General features: G+C 37.7%; 1 protein-coding gene across 8 annotated transcripts in view; it reads left to right on the forward strand.

Annotated features, from left to right (window-relative positions):
- The window catches only part of PRKN (parkin RBR E3 ubiquitin protein ligase), a 1214117-nt gene that overhangs the window by 786145 nt on the left and 405072 nt on the right, over positions 1–22900 (forward strand). For all 8 annotated transcript variants that reach the window (XM_070603183.1, XM_070603184.1, XM_070603185.1 and 5 more), the window contains one exon: positions 18179–18315. In XM_070603183.1, coding sequence (XP_070459284.1) covers positions 18179–18315 — 137 coding nt within the window. The remainder of the gene's footprint in view (positions 1–18178; positions 18316–22900) is intronic.

The following is a 22900-nucleotide window of genomic DNA, read 5'->3' on the forward strand; positions in this document are numbered from 1 at the left end:
CAGCGATTATAAATAATGCTTCTACGAACCTTTGTGTACAGCTCTTTGTGTAGATATATGTTTTTCCTTGTCTTGGGTGGAGACTGAGGGGTGGAATTGCTGTAGTAACACACATTTAACTTGTGAAGAAACCGCCAAACTGTTTTCAAAGTAGGTGTGTCATTTCAAATCCTCACAATAATATTTGAGGGTTTTAGTTTCTCCACATCTTTGTCAGCACTTGGTATTGTCAGTCTTTTAAGTTTAGCTATTTTACTAGGTGTGTGGTGATATCTTATGTTGTTTTAATTTGCATTTCCTTAATGTCTAATGATGTTCAGCGTATTTTCACATGTGTAATTGTCATCAGGTGTCTTCTTTACTGTAGTTTCTATTCAAACCTTTTGTCTATTTTTTATTGTTTGTTTTCTTAATATTGAGTTGTAAGAATTCTTTATATATGTTTCCAGTATAAGTCCTTTAACAGGTGATTTGCATATTTTTTCTCTCAAACTGTTGCTTGCCTCTTCATTTTCTTAGTGGTGTCTTTGACTCCACTTTAATTTTAATTTTGATAAAATCCAGTTTTTATCTATTTTTTACTTTTATTGTTCATTATTTCTGTGTATCTTATCTAGAAATCTTTGTCTCATGCCAATTCACAAAAAAGTTTCTCTTACTTTTTTCCTTCTAAAAGTTTACAGTGTTAGTTCTTTCATTTAGGTCTTTTATCCATTTCTTGTCATCTTCTGTGTTTGGTGTGACGTCAGGGATAATGATTTTGTTGTTGTTGCGATTATTGCTTATGTTTGTCCATTTTCCCCTGCACCGCATGTTGAAATGACTGGCCTTTCCCCATTGAATTACATTGGCACCTGTCGAATTACTGTAGCTTTATGTGTGTCTAAAACTTTCTTTCATTTTGCCAGCTTAACAAGAAGATTTTGTAAAATTTTTGAGCAATTAAAGTACAATTATTACTTGGAAGTGTTTTTAAAGTCCCATTGAAGTTTTCTTCCTAAACCATAGATTGGCCTTACTTAGAGTTTGTTGGCTTGTGTGCTGGCTTAGAGTAAGTCCTGAAATCAGGAAGTTTAAGTCCTTTAACTTTGTTCTTCTTTTTCAAAATTGTTTTGCCTAGTGTAGGTCATTTTATTTCCATGCAAATTTTAGAAATAATTTTCCAATTTCTACAAAACTTGCTGATATTTCTGAAGGGATTGTCTTGAATCTATAGATCAGTTTGGGGAGAATTATCATTTTAACAGATGCTACACCGTCCATTTGGAGGACCCTTCCTTCCTCTTCCCTATGAGGCGAACTGCTGCACATCCTTAAAGACCTACTTCAAATGTACCTCCTCCGGGAAGCCTTCTTCAAATCCATTACGTAAAGTTAGACACTGACGTAGCTATATTTATGTCTCTGCTATGATATCATGTTGAATTATGATTAGCATCTTAAGGATAAAGACTAGATTTTATTCTGTGACTTTCCAAAACCTGGTATATGGTATGTATCATACGCTTAATATATATTTGTCAAATGAATTAAGAAATGAATACATAAATGTTGCAAATAATCAATTTCAGTATATGTATTTCAATTTGAATAACTGTCACAGGGATATTGATTTACTCCTAGTCAATTAGCAGCTATGCCTCGATCCAGGGGCAAGTCAACTTCCCAACAAATGTATGATACTTTCTATCTCAGAAAAATATATATGTATTTATTTAAATGATAAAATGGTAGATGTTGTCTAACCCCTCCCCTTACCTCTAAATTTTAAGGAAGCTGTCCAGCAATTTATATCAGTTTAGCATTCTAGCCTATCAAAAACCATTCAAGAGGTTTTCTTATTCTCAGACAAAAAAAAAAATTTATATGTGTATTAGTTTGCTAAGGCTGTCATCACAAAATTCCACAGATGGCGCCTTAAACAACAGAAATGGATTTCCTATAATTCTGGAGGCTGGAAGTCCACGACCAAGACATTGCAGGGTTGTTTTCTTCTGAGCCTCTCTCTTTGGCTTGCAGACTGCCGTCTTCTCCCTGGATCTTCACATGATCTTCTGTGTGTGTGTGTATCTGTGTCCTAACCTTCACCTTTTATAAGGACACCAGTCAGATTGGAGTAGGGTCCACGCATCTTACCTCATCTAACCTTAATCACCTCTTTAAAGACCCTGTCTCTAAATAAAGTCACATTCTGAGCTGCTGAGGGTTAGGACTTCAACATATGAGCTTTTAAGGGATGCAATTCAACCCATGACAATATGAATGTACACACATACACATTTAAAAAGTTTATTATTATGTCTTATTAAACATATTTTTTAAAGTTTATTATTAAACACTGTTTTTAAAAGTTGCCTAAGGGATTCAAAGTATTCACATTGCTTTAGAGTAGAAACAGACTCACTCATTTTGATGAACTATTTGATTATCGGTAGCCAGTTTCACATCCTGAAGCATGCCATCCCAGATGGTGTCTTTCATCCACCTACATTCCCACATCCTACTGATTGTATATTACATCTTTTGTATTTTTTCACTGTGAATGATGCCTTAAGAGCTTTTGTCAAGGAAGAATTTATGTATTATCAATATAAAATGATCTGTGTTTTTTGTTTCCAAAAGTTCTTGAATTGATAAGGTGACTATTAAATGTTAAATAATGTTAAGTCTGAAAAGTAAATTTTGCCCTTGGGAACAAAGTTTGCTACTCAGGACAATAAGCTGATAAACAACTGGAGTATCTGGTCGGTTTTTTTCACTTTATTCCCAGAGCACAGGTAGCACCAGTAATAGCCCATAATCTACATTTCTCAACCCAATTCCTTGTCAAGTTCTGTTCTACATTTTTATCTCACTCCTTGGCCTTGTTCTTTAGATTCGTTATCACTATAAACATAAGTCTGCAACTCATCCCATCACCCATCTTCCTTCCTGAAATCTTTTACATGGTGGTTTTGTAACTTAGGGATTCACAGTAACATGGACCATATCTTGTTCTCATATTCTCAATACATCACTTGATTAAACTAAAGCCTCACAAAATTGTAATTAGGAAAACATGAACTAATTATTAGTGCTCTTTAATTCTGCTAAAGATTAGACTATTTTTAAAGTTTAAATAGCATATATCAGGCAAATCAAATGAGTGAAGAAAATTTCCTCGGAAATCTGTAACTCCCATCCTCGTTAGGTTCAGAGAGGGCTTACCATGGAAATTGGGGAGGTTTTCTTGCACATTGTGTTTGCAGATTTCTTACTGTTTGCAAAAATTTTCAAATATTCTCAACTGATCCTAGGTAATTCTCTTCACAGTTTAATATCAAACATCTCTCCAACTTAATTATGATCTCTTGAAGGAAGGATCTGTGTTTTCTGTTTTTATGTAAAATCTCGCTGGCCCCCCACCACACAGTCAAATGCCTAGCGGAAGCTCAACAAAACTTAATTTAATATTTAGGCAAAAGTTTAGTCATTATTCTTGTCTTCTGTTCTGCACTAGAGCCCTTTGTCCTCCAGATTAAGCACCAGTGTGGAGAGCATCCTTGGGCCCCCTCCAGTCTCCTTTCATATGACTCAGTGATGTCCTTCACCCTCTGGCATACACTCATATATGGTATAAGCTCTCTCTTGTTAAAGAATAAAGAAAATTGAGCACTGACTGTGTAAAGTTTTACTGCCAGGCGTAGGTTTGGGGGAGAAAAATAGGACAGTCCTTTTGAGTCAAAAGGTCACACATTGTCCCTGTCCTATGTTAGGGAAGCCAAACCTTTGAGTGTGCATCCAGGCCCGCCAGTTCGATAAGCAATGGCTACCTGGGGACCATCTGCTCCCCACAGGACAGGCTGCTTTGTGATCATGGCATTCAGCTGCCTCGGCTTCATATGAGAGGTGCCTAAGTTGAGGTTGTGTTGCCCAGGCAGGTCAGCACTGGTATTAGCAGCCCGGGTGACCAGACCACTGTTTCTCTCTCTATTCCTTGCTTTTGAAGCAAACAGAAAAAGAAATCTCCAATATTTTTTATTGAATTTCTTTTCTGATCACTTTGGGCACCAATTTATGGAGTATGGCTGCTGTAAGGGAAGACGTCTTGCACCCTAGGATGAGCTGAGCCTTTTTCTTGGTTGAGCAATAAGATACGTAGAGCTACCTTGCAGTAGAAGCAGCACAGACAGAAGTGGGCCTCACTCATTCTGTGTCCAGGCTCATGTGTGCTCAGGAGGCAGATATGAGAGAGATCAATGTCTGTTCCAGGTGAACTGAGATATAGGGGTACGCTGTCTTCAGCTAATAGCTGCCACCTCTCAAATAAAGAACATTTAGATGCATCAAATGATAATCTTCATGTGTTCTGGAAGATGATTGGAGGCTTGCCTCATTGTAGAGGGAATGGAGCTGGAAAATAAAAGTGTGAGAATAGACTTCAGGAAAGGATTCAGGGGTGACTGGCTGCCATCAGAGGACAGATGGTGGGTGAGCCCTAGACATGCCTTACTGGAGAAACAAGAAATAGAGGAAGCTCTGGGTGTGTCCACGTGTGTGTGTGCACTCAGAAAGGCCACAGGAGGCGTCCCTGGGGGATCTTGAGGGCACACGCAGAGGGTTGTTGAGAAGAACGCTCCTGGGTCTGATCAAGGTGCAGGATGGATGTTGGAAAGGCGTTTCTTCTATCATACAATATTGAAATAAACATGGGGTAAATGTTAAGAACAAAATGGTGGCAGGGAGGGGATTTACTGACTTGGAGAAGATGATTTTAACGTACCAGCTTGGGATTGAAACACATCATTTCTGCAGTAGCCCAGGCAGAAAATTCATGGCTGTATAGCTCCCACTGTGAAATTTCCTCAATTTGTATTCTTCTGTAGTGGGTAGTAAGTGGAAATGTGGTTAAATGGGTAATATGATAACCTAGATTCTCACAACGTGTGAGTTGAAACCATAGTCTGATTTATGCCAGGCCACTGTCACCTTCGACAAGTTATTTAACCTCAGTGAATAGTCTAGCTTTCTTGTCTGTAAAAGTAGAAAGTCATGAAGACCTGTTTACACATGTGGAAAATATCAGGTTCTGAAGGTTAAGTAATGGATTTGGCCCTTGTGCTATAGCAGAGCTAAGAAACAACAGCAATTGTATGGGGAGACAGAATCTAGAAATTTTCTTCCAAATGCTCAAAGATGTTTGAAACTGTATACCATGTTTTTTGTTGCTATTGTTGAAAAACTCTGAAACCCATTGAGGTACTGGGGCAATGTCTAGCTGCAACAGGGTATGCTCACAATAAATACAGCTATGTTGAAACAGTGTTACAAGTTATTTTCTATAAATTGTCAACCTCATCCCTGAATCTCTTCAACCCATTAGGATTTGCTTCAGTCCTTCCAACCAGTTGCTTTCTTCTTCTCCTTGTGGGGGTAATCTCACCAATGGAAGAGTGGGGAAGAGGACGTAAGGGGCCCAGGGATACATAGCAGAGAAGGAGGTTTCTCATGTCCTTGCAGATTCTGGGGTGGAAAGCCACCAGCCCCTGCATCACCCCTTTGAAGGGGTGTGTCTGCAGAATTGTCTCAGAAGATTCAGTTCTGAAACCTAACAAGGTGTGGCAGCACCTACACATCGCTATTATGTTTGGTAATCACTAGAGCTTCACAAGGCACTTTCTTCTGCCTCCTCTTGACCAAGTCTACACATGCCCGGTCCAAGCAGCCCTTCCATATTGTGCAGGGCACTTGGAAGAGCTTGAGCCCCTTTCTGATCTTCACCATGGGGAGGAGAGAGCCTTGAGTGCAGTATGAGATGGAGGTTTAAAATGGGCTGTTCTAAGGCTCAGTGACCAAAATTAGATTAATATCTGAAAGTGACCGCAAGTCAGGGAATCTGAGAGGTTGCTAGGTGCGCCCGCTGCCCAGCAGGTGTATTTGACAGAACACGGTAGTATCAGTTATTGGAAAAAAGCAAAGCTGGGTCTTGTCTATAGCTCGACAAGCAAAAACTCCTTAATCAAACCAGTTACACTGTAAGGTCAGTGTTCTCCGGGAGTCTCTTCCAGGCCACCTTCTCTCCTAATTTTATACACTGTCCATGGGTGACCCCACCTACTCCTGGGACTATATTATCATCTACCGGCTGATGGGTCTCCAGAGCATTTTCCAGCTGCAATCTTTCCCCTGAGTTTAAGAACCACCTTCTGCACTTATTCACATGACATCCCAAAGACATCTCAAACTCAGCAGGCCTGGAACTGAAAGAAATTTTCCATAGTTCCAGTCCTGCTGTTGCACCAGATCTGTGCATAGCGTGTCATTCAGGGGTCAATGTGAGTGTCCTCTCCTCAGGCCTTCCCTGACCACCCAATTCATAGCAGCCCACCACCCACCATCACATGGTTCCATCTTATTTTCTTGCTATCACTTTTCATTAGGTAATCAAAGTCCATTTCCCTTTTCCTCTCCATCATGTGGGAGTTGTGGGCAATCGACACTCCCCAATCTGTAGTCAGCTGTCTGGATGAGACCAGATTAGTTCATCAAAAGAAATGGTCTGAATGGAGGGCAATGTTGTTTGCAGCCTTGAAAAGCGGAACTGATGGCTTAGCTCGACACCAGTAACCTACTGCACACCTCTTGACATGGTGGGACTTGTTGATCTCTGGTCCTACTTCTGTTTTCCTTCCCTTTGTGTCCCTGTTCATTCATAATCCTTCCTTCATTTGGTCAGTCACTTACTACGTCATATAGAGCATGAGCATTTACTAAACACCAGCCAGAGGCCAGGCACTTGGGATACCAAAAGATGACCCTGTGTTTATGGAGTCAAAAGCTCCAGCAGGAATAGGCAAACCTTTCCTGGAAAGGGCCAGAGAGTAAGTAGTTCAGTCTTTGTGGTCCATCCAGTCCTTATCACAGCTACTCAACCCTCTCTTTACAGAGCAAAAGCAGCCATAGATGGTATGTCAACATGGCTGTGTTCCAATAAGCTTTATTTATAAAAACAGGCAGTGGGATAGATCTGGCCCCTGGCTGGAGTTTGCTGACCTTTTGTATGGAGAGCACATAGACAATTAAGCAAATAGTTATAATAAACACTGTGGTAGGTGCTGTGAGAGAGCTCCGGCAGGGTGCGTGGGAGCACAGAGCACAGCAGAGGACACTTGACCCGGGGATCTGACCCCTCTGTCCTCTCCTGCTGGCTCCAATCACCAGCTGGCCTTATTGGGGGGGATGGGAGAAGAAGCTTTAAAATTAAATTGCCTTTTAGTTGTTAATAGTTATAGAAGATATTTTGTCACTTTTTAAAAAAATACTGAGATCCCTTTTCCTATTTTCCTTCACTGTTCAGGCTCAGGGCCTTCCTTCTGACATGTCTTCCAGAAGGTAAAATCTCCAGAAATCCCCAGATTCTCAGCCTTGCAAGCAGCATGTGCCTTAGTTCAAGAGGTCATATGAAGTTGGAATCCTAAACATGAGTTGTGTTTTGCACATTATTTCAAGTAAGGTTTAAGTTCCACCAGCTTGTGGTAGGAAGAAAGGTTGTCATCATACAAATTGAAGATCATAAAATCTCAGTATCCAAAAGGTCTTTAGAGATGGTCAGATCTAACCTGATATTTCACCGACTCTCATTTCATGAGGTTTCCGTGGTCAGCTCCTGGCACAGCCAGCTCAGGCACCCCATCCCGTGGGTCCTTCAAAACCTCCCCCTAACCTCCACTGCCTTGGGATACTCATGGCAGCCAGTCACATCTTTGCACAAAGTCCCTTATCTCAGTTTTGTACATGAATTCATTTGGGTTTGTGTTGTTATGCCATGTTGGCTTTTGTTATTTTTAGGGAAATATTTTGGGATACTAGACATCACTTTTCTGGCTATATGTAATACAAGAAGCTAAATTGAGAGAATAATTTTACTTACTCTGCTCCACAAATTCTTGTTATGTTAATATTTTAATACTGAATCCATCTAATACCTCTGAAATTTCACAATACCTCCTTATATTGAGATAGTTTCATTATAGATCTGTTTTAACACGTCTACAGTCTTTTAGGCAGATTCTTCATTTCAAATTACTCTACTTCAGAGGACCTGATTCTTAATGTTTCTTTGATAAAAGACCCAGCATTCTGTTAGCGTTCATTCCTTCATTTTAAGAATGAATGAAAGACCAATGAGAAATATTCTGTGCAACGTTTTCGCGAGCCAGCAGCCAAAGATGTAACATTTTTAAACCACTCTGTGTCTGTAATAATTTCTTATGTTAAATAGCTCCTAACATTCATAGCCACTGGATTGATTCTTAGCACGTTAATATTTCCTGTCATGAGATCTGGGGATACACTAGAGCAATTTCATTCACAGTGGGGTTCTTATCTAAACAAGATCTGTCTTCATATCTTTCTCAATTTAGCAGAATACTGTTGCAGTGGATCTGGGCATTATCTGCTTCTAGCTGTTTTTCACAAAGGAAAAAACAAAGACAAGATATGCGCATGGTTGGTATGTGTTACAGATGGCATCTCTGACAGCTAAATAGTTGTGCCACACAACAGCTCTGTGTGAATGATGTGACCCAGAAAATATTTTATATTGTCTTCTTTCAGCATTCTTTAGCTATACACACTGACAGTCTGAATAGAGTGTTTTCTGAGATTATGACTCTGAAGCACTTGAACTCCTATAAATATAATTTTGAGAATCCTTGGACTTTTATAAATATGATTTTGAGAATTGAAATTAATTCTACTAGTTGGGGGATAAGAAAGTAATGTGATCATTTTTCATAAGATGCATTTTCCTCCCATGGGCCAAATACCCTTTGGAATTTTTAATTTTATTTTATTACATGCAGCAGTTATTTCATTATGATTTACTCTTTATTTATGGTTATTTATCAGCATCTGTTTAGGAGTATAAATGCCCTAGCAAGAAAAGTTGAGGGTGTTGCTGGTAAAACAATTCATTGTAATGAAGTACTACAAAAAAGAGTTGACCTCTTTGCTTTTAAAATTTTAACTTACTTTTCAGAAAGAAAATAAGTATTTTTAATTCTAATACTTGTTATTATATTGTAATGTTTACCATAAAACACTTCCAGAAGTTAATGGGTTATATTTGGGTTCAACCTATCGCTAGTAATTATATTTAGCAATACACTATACAAGCTGTACTAAAGCCAAATAAATATTTTCAAAGATTGATACCATCTGGAGGAAATTAACAATCCATTAATTTCCTCTTATCACTATGACTTCGTATTTTTATTTTGCATAGACTATTTATTGTTAATGGTTCAAAATGTTATAAGTGATAGAACCTAATTCAACTACATTTGAGGTATTATATAAACCTACAACATAGACTTATATTATGTGGCTTGTAAAAGCAGTATCGTTACTTTTTAGTTTTATTTTTGATGTCTGGAAGAATTCAGAACTTTGATAAAGGCTGAGGGGATAATATGAAATTATATGACATGTTCCCTAACCTTACCTAATTTTATTCCCTTTTAAGTGTTTTTTACCTGTTTTCCTCACTTCCTTCTCGTTTCTTGGTCAGGCTAACTCATTCTTGCCTTTTAGATCTTAGTTTACAATTTTCTTCTTTAAGAAACATTCTTTGCCTGACCAGCAGCGCGGGTGACGCTCATTAGTTCGTCCAAAGTGCCCCAGAGTTAGTTATCTCACCATTAGGCAGAATTCCTTGAGAACAAGAACTCTATACCCCCTCCCCATGTTGAGCAAAGGAACCAGCACGTGGTCACTGCCCAATTAGTCTGTGTTGAATTTGAGTTGGGGAGACTTGATGTAGATTCATAAAGCAATTAGAGAACAACACAAATGATATGTAATAACATACTAAGTTACATAAAAATAACACTTTATAAGCATTATAAAGTATAGAATTTATATAGAATTACTGAATAGAAAATTAGAAAATAAGCGGGAGAATAATGTTAGCTAGAATTTTATTGAAAAAGCTTCCTGAAAGATGTTGCATTTGAGCTGAACCTTGACAATTTTTTGGAAAGTGAAGGCAAATAGGAAGAATTTTGCACATAGGGATAAGAACGTAGGAAGAAGGTGGTTCAGAAGCTGTCAAGAGACTGATCTGAGAGAAACAGAAGGATTTGTGAACGGCAATTTGGGAGATACATATTGTGGGGTAAATCTAGCTATGGAGGGTTCTTAATACATTGGCGTTGGGTAACTGCTTCATAATTATGACCAGCACCTGCCATGATGAAAACTACTTTAGATTAGTCTTCCCTAAGCATGCTGATTGAGTTGAGTAGGGGGTCAAGGGTGGGAGGAAAAAAAGTGGAGACAGTGTGAGTTCCGATTTAGATTTCAGCCAGAATGATGCATGAGTTTGAAGAATACAGACTACATCACTGTGTGAAGACCTAACCCATTTGCTCTGGAAAGCCTTACACTTTTGCTATTCTATATCTTTACTCAACTATTTTTATAGCTCCTATTCTTTAGACTCTCTCAAAATCAGTAAGTAGATGTTAAAAAGAAATATGTCTGAAACAGAAAAAGTGGCTGCTACTTGAAAATTTTGTATTTCTCTATATGACGGTAAATGGAACAGGTTAATGTATAAACAGGGCCATAGCTAACTTGATAGGGAGCTTATAAATTAAGGAAGCAATGGGTAGCCACAACAAAATGCCTCACCCAGAGCAGTTGCTCTCAATACACATGAGGTCAAGCTTTTGTCCCAGCGCAGAAAATATGCCTGTGGAGCTGTATTGCATCATAAGCACATATGTGCATATTTCAGTAAGTATATAACCACAGGATACACAAAATTAACTGTCTTCTAGAAATAAAATTGCACACTAATGACAGGAGAGTTTTCAAAGTATTGATCAGTGGGATCAAACTTTCGAACAAATGCCAAGGTTAGAAATTCTTTTGAATTCGGTAAGAGTTAATGCCACAAATGAGGTTTAGAATTACTGAATGAGAATTAAAGAGGAAGGGGAATTTTGTCATTTAGGAAAGGGACCAAAGAGTTTATATTTTCTTAATCATTGTATCTGTAATATGTTTACTACATCATTTTATGTAATATTTGATTTAAAGCTTGTCTAAAGAAGGGAATCCATTAGTATGCTCAATATCCTCTCTGTAGGGACTGACTGCACTGGGCATGGGCTGTCTTGGGACCTCTTCCACTAACCCCAGAGACCGAGTTAGGTGGTCTTTAATCTCATCCCTAGAGTAGCACTTACTACACTATGAAATAATTACTTGTTTGTCTTCAACCTTATAGGACTGTGACCTCCTGAGGGGAAGGACCATGTCTTGTTCACTTTTATGTGACATCGACAGGACAATGGCTGGAAATAGCAATTGTTCAAAAGTATTGGCAGAATGGGTGAATGAAAGTGATTCCAAAATGTAGACATAATAAGAGTCATTTCCTTGGGTATGTCGTATATGCTGAATTATTGGGACTTCTGTGAGTAAGCTTGCAGAGCCAAAGTAAACCCATTTTTTGTGCAGCAAAGTGAACTAGATAAAGCAATAAGAACGTGAGCAGAGGAGGGAAGAAGAAACTGGAAGGGGTGGTTAATGAGCTTGTTCAGGATCTGCCAGTGCCTTAACAGGATTCTGATTCCAAGCAGACTAATGGGCAAATGAACTGACTTCAGGATTTTAAACTTGGCTGCTAGAAGGAATTCTGAAGGTCATTCAACTGCTGAAGCTTATTTTGATTCCTAAAAGTTGAGTCTATCAATTAGTATCTTGGATCCGGGGCCTCTCCAGTGGCTGGGATTGCTCACTTGGCTAACTCAAATAATGAACTCATATGACATTTTGTGGGCTAAAATGTTATCGCCAGCATTTCTGCGGGCAGGCGCTGTATTGGGTACTTCTTTGTCTGTAGTGCATTTGGGCAATTACTAGGTAATGTTGCTAAATATAGGTTAAACGAAAATGCATTTGGTTTCCAAGATTTCAGCCATTTATTTATTTATTGTTTATAAGCTATCTCTAACTAAAAGGCATTTAAAGTGACCGTTGTTAAGAAGATAAATTCCAGTTATTTAATGGCGTAGCTTTCCTCCTCTAATTATTTTTATCTAATCAAATGCTTTCTTAAATTCCCAGGAGTCATAGTTCATGTACAGAGAGTTTGTAGAGAGATTTGAAAGATTGCCAATTGGGGCATAACATTTATGTTACTGTTGCACAAATGAAATACTGTTAAAACAATGTGAATTCTTTCAAGGGTCAAATGTTAGCTAAATTTAAGGACAAACTTTCTCCCTCCACTGAGGAGATTTTATTTTTATCTCCTTAAGGATTTGTACTTAATATTTTTATTCTAACTTGCATTGCTTTTCATTGCATTTTGGATGATTATACTATCCCTAAATATGTATTTCTCTTGAGTTTTGCTTTTCATTGCCGTACATGAAGAAACTACCTACAGTGGATAACTCAGCATTCTCCTCCCACGGTCTGTACTTCTACAACTTCAGTCTCTTTTCTTGACCTGAAATGTGTTCTCTATCTCCACGTGCTGTGAACCTGATCCTCCTGCAAATGCTTCTACTTTCATGAATTCTTTTCTGATCTGCTATCTAAATGTGATCGCTTCCTCCTCTGAGCCTGTATTAATGATATATTGCTGCATTCAAAAAAGTATCCCAAAATTTAGTGGCTTAAGACAACAGTAAATGTTATCTTACGCAGTTTCAGTGGGGCAGGAATCTGGGAGCAGCTTAGCTGGATGGTTCTTTCTCACCATATCTCAGGAAGTTACAATCAAGAGTCAGCCATAGCTGTAGTCACCTGAGGGCTTGCCTTGGGCTGGAGGGTCAGCTTCAGAGATTACTAACTTTGGTGGCTGCCAAGTCAGTGCTGGGTGTTGGCAAGAAGCCTCAGTTCCTGGCCACGTGGACTGCTCCATAAGACTGTTTGAGTGGCCTTACAACATGGCTGTTCACTTTCCTCAAAGCGGGTGACCCAGGAGAGAGCACAGGCAGAAGCTGCAGTGTCTTTTCTGATCTAGTCCCAGAAGTAACCCATTGTCATTTGTGCACTTTTCCTGTTGATCGAGCAGGTCAGTTCATACAATGTGGAAGGGAACTACACCAGATCATGAATGCCAGGAGGGTGGGGATCATTGGGGAACAGCTAGGAGTCTGCTTACCACAGAACCTGCGAATATTTCCTACATCTCTAACATAACTTAAAATATCCTGCCCTGTATCTCAATTATTTGGGTCTCTTTCCTACCAACTCTGTTAGATTTTCGTTTCCTTTAGAGTTTAGACTTGCTTCCTTATCTTCACATATCTTGAAATTTCTGGCACATTGCATTCAATATATGTCACATTCAGTTGAGAACTTGGAACCACAGCCTCTTTCTTAATGGGTATAAATGAAGATGTACATGTGGAAAAGAATCAGACAAACAGAGACGGGGAAATAGACAGACAGATTTTGGCAGAGACAGAGTGAAGGAGAGCAAATGAGAGAGAGTGCATGTGAACAAATGAGGTAGAGAGCAGATTAAACTGAACATTTTCTCAGATAAATATGAAAACATCGATACTATTCTTTAGACACTAGAGAACTAACTTTACAAGAGTTTAAACATTTGGACTGTGGAGCAATATTCTACTTTGTGTAGTTTACATGAATGGCTTGCCGTATTTTTCACTGAGACTCCTTCAATGATGCCTAATATTCTGTGAACAGAGGATCTTTGGATCACTCCTTTAATAAAAGCAGGGAAACCATTGCTTACAAATAACTCTTCAGTAATGCCAAGTACAGCATTTATAATTTCTTTTACATATGATTGAGAACTTTATTTAATCTTTGATTAACTTCTCTGTAACCTGGCTCATTGGGATAAATTCATTTTCCAGATTGGTCAATTAACATTTATATATAATTTGAGCAAAAGGCACAGAGGAATGCAGGGAGGAACATAAGACCCATGAGAAGATAAGTCTTGGCAGGTCCTCAGAAATGTCCCTCCCATCCATCTTCTCATTTCCATTTCTGGAACCACCAGCCCACCATAGTCCAGTTCCTTAGTAACTCATGTCTAAGCTATTAAAATGACCTCCAAACAGTTCTCATGACTTCCAGCTTCTTTCCCTCCAAACTTTCCTCAGAATTAAACTTATAAAACATCTCTCTCTTCCCATGCTTAGAAGCCTTCAGTGAATTCCCTGACCTAGAGGTCATATTCTAGGTTTGTCTCCTAGAATCGCCCCTACCACTGTCCCTGGTCAGTGTCTGCTCTGTCCCCAACGCTTTTCGTCTCTTCTCTCACTCTTTTCCTGATACATCCTCTCAATGAGCCCAACTGATTGCTTTTCTGTTTCAAGAATTCTTTTCCATGTCTGTATTTTCTTCCCTGCCCAGATACCATGCTTCTATCCAGTAACCTTGTGTCCATCTTCTCATTCCTTTAAATTCAGCTCAGGTTCCTAATGGAGCCGTGGTGACTCATACTTCCCTTGTCTCCTAACTTCTGTGGCACCGGAGTTTGGTGACTACATATACTTCCTTGTAATATTTGTTCCACGTGCATCTTGTGTCCCAAGGCTATGCCCTGTGATTGTGTATATGTGTTTGTTTCCCAGTGCTTAAACCAATTACAACTATAAAGTACTTATGCATTCACTCAGGGCTATATTCCTCACGAATTTATTAAGTGCCTACTTTATCCAAAGTAGATGCTCAATAAGTAATTGAGTGAAAAATGTATGAATAGGAGCAGAGAAACTATAAAATAAAAACATTCTATTCATTTATCCACTGGTCACAATCAGTAACTACTGATTGCTTAACTATGTTGTGCTCAATACTGTATTTAGTGAGGCATGAGTCATGAAAGGATGAAACAAATATGGCCTCTGTTGTTTCATGACTTTTCTGTTGTTTCGTGTTTAATGTTGACAGCTAAGGGGGTAATGTATAAAACACTGAATAAAAGTGAAGGTACTATCTGAAATCCATTGAGGATAGACCTTATGGATAAAAAGGTAAAGAAAAATGGAAGAACCAGTGAAGAACTGGGCTCCAGAGAAAGTTCCTCGTAGGTCCTTAGTTTTGAACTGGACCTTGAAATTTGGGATTTTGATTTGAATATAAAGGCTAGTATATACTACAGGGGTGGATTACAATGAGCACGAGTCTAGGAGTAAAGGAACTAGAAGTATGCTAGGATAGCAAAGGATACTCCCAACTGATTAGATGGAGGCAGAGAAGGGAACAAGATGAATGGTAGAGTAGGGGCGGTTTATTTCAGGGGGACAAAATGGAAAAAAATAATGTAAAGTCCCTAGCAAGGTTCCTAACCCAAAGTGGGTGCTCATAAATACTACTATTGCCCCTTTTCCTCTTTTATCTAGCACTTAGGAAGTTAATTATGTAGCCTCTCTAGCCATGAAATGATTTCTACTCATTTCATTTCTAAGATGATTAACCTAATAACCTTTATATGGGTGTCATGTTTATCCCTCACCGAACTTTTTCATAAGTACTAGGAATATTCTTAAGAGAGGAGCAATCTTGCCTCATAACTATATCAAGAAATTTGACTGATAATTCTGTATGAAATACATGCATGTTTCTACATTTTCTACATCTATTTCATTATCTATGCATCTACCAACATATACATGTACCTATTCTATATCTATCTATATCTGCATATATATATCAATATAATAAATCTATATCCTAAAGGAGTCTCAAGCCCTGGTCACCATACACTTCTCAAGCCTTAACTGCTGCCCTTGTCCATTTGCCATTAAAATTGCACAGGAGAGCACTTGAGATGTCACAGTGGGCCACCTGGATACCATGTGAATTCTTCCCTGCCCCCATGTGTAACGGCAGCTCTTCCTCTTCCTGATGACTAGGATCAATTACCCCTGCCAGTTGGTCAATTTCCTTCCTGCCTATATCTCAGTTCAAGGAGGTTGAAGTGAACTGGTACTGCTGTAGCTTAATTTTCAGTAGGGCTCTTCCTGTGTCCCCAGGAGGATGTGCTTCACTCTGTGGCAATGGAATCCCTGGCGCCACACAGCCTGCAATTGCCTTGTGCTTCATTCTTAGTGGGGGGAGGGACAAGATGAATATTGTGTTGGATGTGTCCCAAACATTGGACCTCTAAAACCTTCCATAATGTGGGGGGCCCCTGAATCTGCATAGAGTTTATCTCACACCATGGCCTCCAATGTATTTACCATTTCTTGCTAATGTGTTTCAAATAGCTGGATGTCATCAATAAAGTAGAACAGTCGACATTTTGTGGATTGTCTAGATGGTGTAAGTTCTTTTGGACCGCGTTTTAACTGAATGACAAAATGATAAATGTGTACTGTTGTCCACACATGAAAGAGAACTCTTTCTATTCTTCCTTCTAATAGAGATGGAAAAGAACACATTTGCTAGACCGATGGCTGCAAACCACGCACCATAACATCTCTTTGGGACACTGGCAGTAGTTCATCTGCTGACTGCTTTGGCTTTATAAGTTTTCTTTTTATTTCTTCTATAGCATAATTGCTAAGCTTTCTTTTTAACCTTGTTATACCTAGGAACATTTTTGTAAATGTTCTCATATTTTCTCCGGTGTTTCCATGTGTTGATAGCTGATTAGAAGTCTGCAGAGGCTTAGTTGACCATGTTGCTAAAACGAGAATGAAGAATATTTTTCACAGAACTTAGCTCTGAGAGAAGAAGGTAAAATACAGCAGCTCTGTAGGGTCACACAGAGTGTGTAAGGTGTGTGTCCGCTTGTGCATGCGTGCATCTTATGTTAGAAATGGGGAAGTGTTACATTTTATCATCTTCAAGGGGAAAGTTGTTAGAAGAGAAGGGGTTGAAAGTTCAGAACACAGTCAACGCCTAATTGAAAAAGGCCCTGGAAATGGAAACGGCTCTGAAAGGACTTCAGTAGGTTCAGAGATGGGAAATGAAAGTACATAAAAGCACGTAGGGACACTCTTGCTCAGATTAAGTCGATCATTGTTCTATAAATCCATAACATTAAAACATTGTTTTCTTTCCATTTTTTTTGTATTAGATATTACTTTGAGATAATTGGGGAAACAAAATTTTGACAATCTTTTAATTGTTAAGAAATTATCTTCTACATTATAAATGTTTAATATCAGTTTTTCTGGGGAAAGGGCTTTTGAAAAGCTGTTTTATCTGTTAAGAATTGAGTATGAGATAAGAAAACATTTTGTATTTTGTTATTATTATATAGAAAATAGGCTTGTCTAAATAAACTCCAATGACTTTCTAACTATTAAAATTCCCTTGAGGTTGATCTCAATATACTCAATTTGTCTCCTTTTTGTCATAAACTAGTGTGGTACATTTGCTAGCAAAAATACATGGTTATTCAGGGGAATTTTTTTCCTACAAAGTATTTTAAAGGAATCCAAAATTTTTATGATTCATATATATTGGTTTATTAGTAAGTCTTAACCTTAATTTAAGAAATTGAATATTTGCGAGATACAGAGGTGGCACAATAGACAAAATTTTATGGTAGAAAAATCTCTGCTGGATCATCTTTTGTTTCTAAATTCTAGTTTTCCACTTGCCAATGAGTGACTGTTTAAATACCTACTTTGATGCAATAGTACTTTTTCTTTTGAGTTTGAGGAAGTTCACATCCTATATATTATTATGATTAAATTCAAGGAACATTTATTCAAAACCTTACAATGCCTGGTACTATGAGAATACCAATATAAAGTAGATACGGTGTCTATTTTCAAGGAGGTCACAGTCTATAAGAAGGAGAAACATATCAATACTCTGATGTAATAATGGATCGATAGAAATATATAAGTAGATGGTATGAGTCGTAAGTTAATTGGGAATTATGAATCAAGGAAGGCTTCCAGAAAGAGGTTATATCTGAGCTCAGGTTTAAACAGCTGATTAGTAAATATGTTACTATAAAAAATAGAAAAATTGGGAAAATCAATGTTCTATGTAGTTAATTCAGTGCTTCCAATTTTTAAGATGTAGCAGTGATATGAGCTCAGTACTTAACAGTAGAGGTCTGACACAGAGCATGCCCTACACACCTTGCAGGATTACAGGAAGTGTCCTACAGCACATGTTGTCTTTCCACCCTTAAAGGTACTAGAGGAAATGTCTGTCTTTATCTATGCAGGAGCCCTGTCCTGGTTTTCCAGTGCAACTACCGCCATGTGATGTGCTTAGACTGTTTCCACTTATACTGTGTGACGAGACTTAATGATCGGCAGTTTGTCCATGACCCTGAGCTTGGCTACTCTCTGCCTTGTGTGGGTAAGTCAAGCACATTTCCCCCCATTTCTAATGCTAATTAAGAACAGACAGAGAAGAACTATTGATGTAAAACTATCTTAGATATACCCAATCCTTAGCTGAGGGGTTGAAAATTCAAATATCTATTTGATCAGTGCTGGGCAAGAAATATTAATATTTGGATCCCCAAAAATATAAAACACTAGAGTGTGAAGGGGCTGTGTTGAACTAGAAAATGCATAGCCTGCACAAAGGCATGGAAAATAAATTTTAAAATATTATTCAGCCGAGGTACACAAAGTCTGTCTATGGATGCACTGTGCAAGTTATAGATTTATTACCCTGCGTCTAGAACAGCACTATCCACATTTTTAAATTGGATGCCTTAATCCTAAAAATTTTGAGCACATACACATCTATATGAAAAGATATATATTTAAAAAGAAAGAAGAATGAGATGAAGCTGAAATATTTAATATTTTACATAATTTTTGTCTTTCAACACTACAAAATATCCTTTACTTGCACTATACTATTATTATTATTACATGTTTTTTTTAAAAGTGAGGTGAAATTCACATAATAGTTAATTACAATTAACCATTTTGAAGTATACAGTTCAGTGGCATTTTGTGCATTCGCAATGTTATGCAGTGGCCACTCACCTCTCTTTGGTTTCAAGACTTTTTCATCACCCCAGAAAAATACCCATACCCATTAATTCATCACCCCCATGCCCTCTTGCCCATCTCCAGGTAACCACTATAGTCTGTCTCTATGGATTTGCCAATTCTAGATGCTTCATATAAGATGAATCACATAATATGTGACCTTTTGTGTCTGCCTTCTTTCACTTAGTATAATGGTTTTGAATCTCATCCGAGTCATGGCATGTATCTTCGTTTCTCTTTATCGTTGAATAATATTTCATTATGTGGATATTCCAACAATTTGTTTATCCATTCATTTGTTAGTAGCATTTGCATTGTTTCCATTTTTGTGCTCTTATGAACAATGCTGCTATGAACATTTGCATACTTGTTTCTGCGTGGATATATGTTTTCATTTCTCCTGGATGTATGCCTAGGAGTACAACTGCTGGGTCATATGGTAATTCTTTGATTAGCCTTTTGAGTAACTACCAAACTATTTTTCATAGCTACTGCAACATTTTGCATTCCTGCCAGCAACTCATAAGGGTTCCTATTTCTCCACATCCTCACCCACACTTGTAGTTTTCCTGTTTTGTTGTTGTTGTTTTAAATAGCCATCCTATTAAGTGTGAAGTGGTATCTCATTGTGGTTTTGATTTACATTTCATTAATGACTCATGATGTAGAATATCTTCTCATATGCTTGTTTGCCATCTGTATATCTATTTGGAGAAATGTCTATTCACGTCATTTGCCCATTTTATAATTGGGCTGTTTGTCTTGTTATTGTTGAGTTGTAAGAGTTCTTTATGTATTCTGGATACTAGACCCTTATCAGATAAGTGGTTTGCAAACATTTCTCCTATACTATAGGTATCTTTTCACTTTCTTGATAGTCATTTGATACACAAGAGTTTTTAATTTTGACAAAGTCCAATTTATCTGTTTTTTCTTTTGTTGCTTGTTTTTGGTGTCAAATATAAGAATCCACTGCCAAATCTGAGGTCATAAAGATTTATCTCCATGTTTTCTTCTAATAGCTTAGCTCTTCTATTTAGATAATTGATCCATTTTGAGTTAGTTTTTAAATTTGGGGTGAGGTAGGAGTCTCTACCTCATTATATATGTATTTTTAACGACTGCAGTGTGAGTAAATATGCTTTACTGATTTCAAAAATTGTGGTTTGAAACTACGTCATACCTTGATTCGATGGTCAGGTTTTAAGTTCAGTTTATTTCGGTACTTAGTTTTAATGTTGACAATAGCTGGTAAATATATCTTGAAATTATTTCACAGATTCAAACTGAAGAAGCTAATTGCGTTGTTGGCTTTGTAAATTATGATACTCATTTTTCAATTGTATCTGCCAATAATGCAATGTTTTTTAAGTTAAGGTTCACATAATACATGTGTCAATATATTGTAAAGGAAAATTCTTGAAGGGTATTGTGTATTTATATTTCAACAAAAAGTTTCAAAAGTCAGCGAAACGCTTATTTGCAGATTGGAAGATTCCGTTTTTAGTATTTTTAATGTGATAATTTTGTATTGATAAACTCTCTTCCTTCAGAAAACCATATAACATGGAAACATTTCTAAATATCCATTTCAAATCCTCTACATACTCAAGGCACTTTTAAAAATCGATTTATTTCTCACTTATTTTTAAATTTTTAAGCAAATTAAATGTAAGCAAATTGTTTCCCTGTATTATGTAAAAAGACCTTTCAAATGTTATTGTAGTTTTTTTTTTATTTTGGAAAAAAACCCTGGATTGTCTTGAATCTTTTCTCAACAGAGACACTCTTTTCATTTATTACTTGCTTAGTTTTTAAATGTCTTGCTTAGTGTAATCGCTTCACACCCTCCTTAGTTTATATCTCAAGGCGAGGGTCACTGTTAGGGATAATGGTGCCTCACATGGTCAGTGCCGCCATTTTCTCTGTTGGCTTGTGCTTACTTTATCAGAGCTATCTTTAATTAATGGTTTCTTTGCAGGAAACTTCTTAAGTCACTTATGTGTTTTAACAGAGTTAGTTAAGTAAAAATGAGATAATGTACCCATAATTCTTTTAACTGATCACAAGTAATCTTCTGTGAAAGGGGACTAACAAGAATGGCCCCACTCTCTAAGAGTCTGTGTGTAGGACTCCCACAGTCCCCAGGGATGCGGCGTCTCCACTTCATGACATGTGATCCTCTGATATGCAGACCACGGTAGGAGAAGTACCAGTGTCAGCCTGTACATTAAGTCTTAGCTAAGCTTAATTTTTCATAGCTTAAATAAGGCTTGCATGGTCCCAAATATTACCATCCATAAACTAATGAATCATTTTGCGCATATCCTGAGGTGTACACAGAGCATCAGAGAAGCCAAGTTCACATTCTCTTTGGGTCACTACCTTTGTAACATAGGCCAAGTTACTTAACCTTGGTGTGCCTCAGTTTCACTTTAAGGTAAAATAGGGATAATATAATAGCACCTATTATGTGGATGAATTAAACTAATGCCATATAAAGTACCTTTAGGTTAAATACTGAAGACAGCATGCAGTGACTATTGGCTGTTGTTGTTTTGGTTGTGATGTAAGAATGTATTCCCACAGACAACATATATAATGTTTTGTGCATATATGTGTATATTCATAGAGGAACATGTATTTAGACATTCTTTAACTGTAGGTTGGTGTTTCCTCTACTCAATGCATAAATCAACCAATTATCAAGCATTATTCACCTATTCATCCATCTGGCCATCTTTTCCCCTTGGCTTATTTGACTTTGCCTTGATTCATGGAATATAAAACAAGATACATAAAATAAAGTAGGAATAAAACAAATAAAATATCAAAGCTTTTCAAGCTATAAATAGAAACAGCAGACTATCAGGAAGAAGAATTGATTGAACCCATATTATTTCCATGGCACAGTCTTCTCCCATGGTGGGTTTAATTAAAAGGTTATATCAATGTCTATGAATCTTATAAATAAAACAATAATATGCATGAAAAGCAAAAGTGATGGTTAATCCTGTAAAGGAACTAAAAATGTATTGAAACGTCAGCTTTATGGGAGCTTCATTACTCTAGCAAGGCTCAAAGTCATACAGCAAAATGGGCATGTTGCTGGTCTTGTTGATCATGGTGCTACAGAACATTTCCTTGATGGCTCTTGGCCAACCTCAATAGTTCTGGGTAAAATGACTGGACCTCAAGAGTCAGGCCCCTGTGTTGTCTTTGGCTTTTGGAAGCTTAGGCATGGCCCTTATTGACTTCTCTGAAGAGATGTCCATTTACCTTTTCACCATTGCAATTTAAAATGCCAAGCCAAATGGTTTTAGGCCCCTGTGGTGACCACTAGCTATTTTTGGATTATAATTCTTCCAAGAAAATTAAAGCAAGATTTATTTATGTAATCAAGGGCATTTTATTCCTAAAGCCATCACCTTAATGACAAAGTTCATATCTAACCACTCTGGCACTGGACTCCACAGATTGAATCCACTCCTTGACTTTTCTGACCTTGGGGATTTTCATGAACCTGTAAATAGGATAGATTCCTTTGTAAATAAGTATTTAAATTTGCTTGGTGGTTGAATTCCTACTTTGGCATAGCCAAAAGACTTTTGATGCTCACAAAGTAGAATGAATCATCCCGCTAGGGCAGCGTGGGTTGACGTGAAGTAGGTGTCTACTTCATGCGCACACTGTTGGAGACTGCTTTTCCACACTTCGTGTAAATGCAGCTCTTTAATCCTCACCCTTCTCCCAATCCATACATTCATTATTTAGTATCTCCAGAACCTGGGGACCAAACCATTCACTAGTGTTTGAATAGCGACATTGGGAGAAAAAAAAGCAAAACTGAGATCAGTTTTCTGGGACTATTAACTATATATCAAAACACAGAGGCTGTAAGTAGAATCAGCAAACTATTTTTCAAACTATACTGG

This window comes from Equus przewalskii, chromosome 32 (assembly GCF_037783145.1).
Source record: "Equus przewalskii isolate Varuska chromosome 32, EquPr2, whole genome shotgun sequence".
NCBI classification, from domain to species: domain Eukaryota; kingdom Metazoa; phylum Chordata; class Mammalia; order Perissodactyla; family Equidae; genus Equus; species Equus przewalskii.